This window comes from Nelumbo lutea, chromosome 2 (assembly GCF_056320005.1).
Source record: "Nelumbo lutea isolate HS-2025 chromosome 2, American lotus-T2T, whole genome shotgun sequence".
NCBI lineage: Eukaryota > Viridiplantae > Streptophyta > Magnoliopsida > Proteales > Nelumbonaceae > Nelumbo > Nelumbo lutea.
In genome coordinates, this window is record NC_142685.1 from 112,121,723 (window position 1) to 112,126,063 (window position 4,341).

At 38.9% G+C, this 4,341-nt stretch overlaps 1 protein-coding gene across 1 annotated transcript; it reads left to right on the plus strand.

The window, feature by feature from the left end:
• Positions 1–1,365: 1,365 nt before the first annotated feature.
• On the plus strand, positions 1,366–2,289 carry LOC148872839 (transmembrane epididymal protein (DUF716)). The gene has a single exon (XM_088970164.1). The coding sequence runs from the start codon at positions 1,366–1,368 to the stop codon at positions 2,287–2,289; it is 924 nt and encodes a 307-aa protein (XP_088826290.1).
• Positions 2,290–4,341: the final 2,052 nt, after the last annotated feature.

Consider the following 4,341-nt stretch of genomic DNA (forward strand, 5'->3'; position numbering starts at 1 on the left):
CTTGCAAGTTGTAGTAACATCAACTACCACTCAATCCTTCTTAGAAAAGTTCCCTCGTTTGTGCAAGTATGTAAGACTTGAAGAAGCATTCCAACTGTTCGGAAAAATGGGCGAGAAAAGCTTGGTTCTTACTGTTGTTAATTTTAAAACGTTTATTGATGGAGACTGCAACAAGGGGGACTCTGCAATGGGCTTTTATGTTTAAGCATAGGGATGAGATGGTCGACAAAGTCATAAAGCCAAAGTAGATGCCAAGTGGTAGATTAACATCTTGATCAATGAAGTGAAGGGAATGTAAATAAAGTCTTTGACCTTCATGATTCTGAGTAAAAAAACTAAAAAAAAAAATTGATTCAGCTGCCAAGGATTAAAACAATATTCTTAAAGATTAAAATATCGATATACCTGGTACGTTCAAATGGGTATTATTGTATATCAATATGGCCAATACCCATTGTTTTTTTTTATTTATTTTATACGTATTTAATGGTCTCGCCCATCATTTTAAAGTTTTAAAATTAAAAAAATAATAACTGTAAACCGATATATCTAAGCATATCTAAATATACTGATACTAGTACAATACACCGATATTTTATTCTTGAATATTCCTAATCTAAGTTCTAAGCAAGCAGTATGTATAGAATGACAAGGAGAATAAGTTATTCCAACAAACAGTGAGTAAAAAGGTTGCTTTCAGGTTTCATTTTACTGAGTGCCTTGATTAAGGGTCATATTTGAGTGGGACTTTGGACTTTGGAGTGTGACTTACTCTTTGAATTAAGGCTCAAATGGATGAAGAAATCCAAGGGGCGTGTCTACAAGTCATTTAATGGGGTTGATTTTTGGTGCACACGCTTTCAACATGCTAATCCTCTGAATGAGGAACAGGCATAAGTTATGGAAGAAGAGCCCCCAGTGTGTCCCAGACCTAGGACCTAAGGCACTCCCACGTACCCATAGAAAAGCTTGATCAGAGGACATCAAATCAATCATATTGCTTATTACTCCACTAACACCACCAACGAGAGACTAAACAATTCATCCCACTACTTAATTAATACCCACCAAAATGTTCTGATTAGTCAGATAAGGTGCAATCAAGCTCTGATTGCCATTTAATTGCACATATCTTATCTTCCACTCAGTTTACATAGTGAACAACAAGTGGACGACCTAATCTGCAAATCCTTTAGATGAAACAATAAGATCAATGGTCAGGATTTCCTTTTCTCCTTTCTGTATTATAGTTTGTGGAAACGTCTGCACCAAGCACCAATATTCAGGTATTTAAAACTGATGAACAAGGTTTAGAAGGAACTGAAGTGAAAGCTTTGGCTTGATGTAATTGAAATAGAAGCTATAATGGGCTCGTTTTCAGGACAATTTGTTCCAGGTTTGGCCCTCACCCTCCTGGGTATATGGCACACCCTCAATACCATCAAAGCTTACAGTCTCAGAGGCCCAACTGGTTTTAGCTCAAGGTTTTGGTACCCATTCAACAGCCCAATTTTCAGCATCAAACACCTGGAACTAATCTTCATCTTCTCCTTCTCTCTATTTGCCATTGCGCTTCAAGTCCTGGACTATCCTCTTCTGCATCTCTCTTTCAAGCTCAGCAACTTTGAGCATGCAACCGTGTCCCTGCACCTCGCCATCTACTCAGGCGTTGCACTGGCCGTCGAGTTCACACATTCACTTGAGAACTTAACAGGGCTGGTTGGAGTACTTGTGGCCTCTGTATTTGGGCAGGAGCTGTTCCTACTCCATCTCCATTCAGCTGAACACGTTGGGCTTGAAGGCCACTACCACTGGCTTTTGCAGCTTATTGTGTCTGTGTCTCTTGTTGCAGCCATGGCCGCAACTAGCAACCCAAGAAGCTTCGTCGCCCCGCTCGTTCTTTCGCTCTCGGTGGTTCTTCAGGGATGTTGGTTTATGAACATGGGAGTAGCGCTATGGGTTCCCCGGTTTGTTGCAGAAGGCTGCAGTGTCATGAGGTTGGCTCGATTGGGTGGAGATGATGAACTGCATGCAGTGATCACATGTGGAACTGAGGATGCAGTTTTAAGGGCGAAAGCATTGGCCAACCTGCAACTCAGTTGGATAGTTGCTACAATATTGATACTGGCAGCATGTCTTTGCGTGAAACTGGCTGGAAAATGTATACAAAGGAATGGATCAACCGACAGTGAGCAGCTTCTTAGTGGAGGTGTGCTTGTGGGTAGGATATCTACAGTCATTGACACATCCAAGCAAGTCCATACATCCCTAGTCAATTTAGTAAGTTGAGCTCCGTTTTGTTCAATCCACGTCCAAATGCTCATTAGAAAGCTTTTGAAGTTTTGATCAGTGTGTTGTTATCTCCTTTACTTTCCTTCTCTAAATAAGGGTCTTTTCTTTATTGAACATTTCTTTGGTTTCTGAGCTCATGGACTGAGAAGCTTGATCCCAACCCAAAAAGAAAATTAAGTTGGGTTGGGTTGGTTATGGTTGAATGCAGGACTGTCAATGGTCTAGATATTGGTCCAATCCGATTCGATCCAGTATGAATCCATTACAGATAATAGATCAGGTCCAATCCACGAATACTTTGGACCATTCTGGACTGGTCCAATTCAATGTTTAGACCATCCAAACTGTCCAAAATGATTCTAATTTAGATGGGACTCAACCCAAACCTGGTCCATTGACAACTGTACTCTTATCTTATGCCAATGAATTGGTTATTGGTTCAATCCGACCCAGTCTAATATAAATCCATTACAAATAGACCAAGTTCAATCCAATTCAATAAATACTTTAAACCATTATGTTTGGACTGATCCAATTCAATGTTTTATGGGTTGGTCTAATCCGTTCAAATTGATTTTGATTTGGAAGGAGTCGAACCCAAACCCAATCCATTAACACCCCTAGTTGAATGAAGGCTGGATTTGGATTAAAGTTAAAAAGTATGAAGCCAATTTAACTCTGGGCTGGGTTAGGATTACCATTTGAGGCCTTGAGCAACCGACTCAACAAATTCATTGTATTACATATGTAGTAATTTTAGGTGTAACAATAAGTATATAGCATTCATAAAGCACCATAACTTTAAACCCATATATTGTAATGTTAAAGCCATCTTTAATCTTCTAACACTAATTTGAAAAGCTGAAAAGTGAAAACAACTTGAAAATAATAACAATAACAAAAGAAGTAAAGAAATTAAGCAATCTAGACCCAAGCTAAATTCAAAAGAGTCGGATTGGATTGGATAAGGGTTAGGATTCGAGGTTCAACACCTAGGGTTAGGCTAATATTGATATCGACCTAACCTAACCGGCTAACCCAACCCAAAATGCAACTTTAAGATAACGACAAATAAACTAAATCAACAGACCCCATATAATTGGGATAAGGCTTAGATGATAATGATGATTAGAGTGATGGAGTACATTTGATAATATTGGCTCTTAAGCCCAGACCAACCCATACATAACTAAGATTCAACATTGACAGTCTGTCAGTGTTAAAGGGTTTGGTGAAGGATCAGAATATTGATACGATACGTCGAATATCATATTCATATCATTCATTTCAATGACCCCAAAATGCATGGTTACATATGCCAATACAATAATGATTCCGGGGTTTTAAAAAGCAAAAGGTATTGGCCATATCAAAATATCCACTTGTTGGTATCGAATGTATCGATATTTTGATCCTTACATATGATTATTGATCCAGAAAGCATTCATGTTTTCTAAAATACTTAGCATTTGATCCTTGGGTCTGGTTGCTTTATAATACTCAGCTTTTGATTCCACGGGCAAAGAAAGTTGCTGAAACTCCATTAATCTGTTGAACAATTTGAGATGTGCGGACTGGAATTACCCAAGTTGGAGCAGAGATCATGGTTGGTAGCTTTCTCCCAACTTTAAAGTAAGGTAATCATAAATCCAAGTTTTATGCTTCTTCCTTTATTTTCGTTTCCGTTTTATAGCTTCATGGTGGGTCCTCATGTCTGCGTAGGTGTGGTGGGCTGCCTTCTTCAATCACCACATCCGTGAACGTCAGTTTCGGTTATGGTCACCATCGTCCACAGAAAACTAAGATCAAGGGATTAATTAGCTCCCAACCTGTATTCATTCAATTCACAAATCGTCATGTTTTCATGGCCCATGGGCCATGATGTGGTAATTTAGCACCACCAAGGCACAAATTGATTCTATTCTCATAGCTGTATTGAAACCCTAGAATCTGACTCTCATTTAGAGCTTGTGATTCTCCATTGTGGATTTAAAGATTACTTACAACCAAATCAAGGTGGTGTTTGGGATTGATGCCTATTTTTTAGAA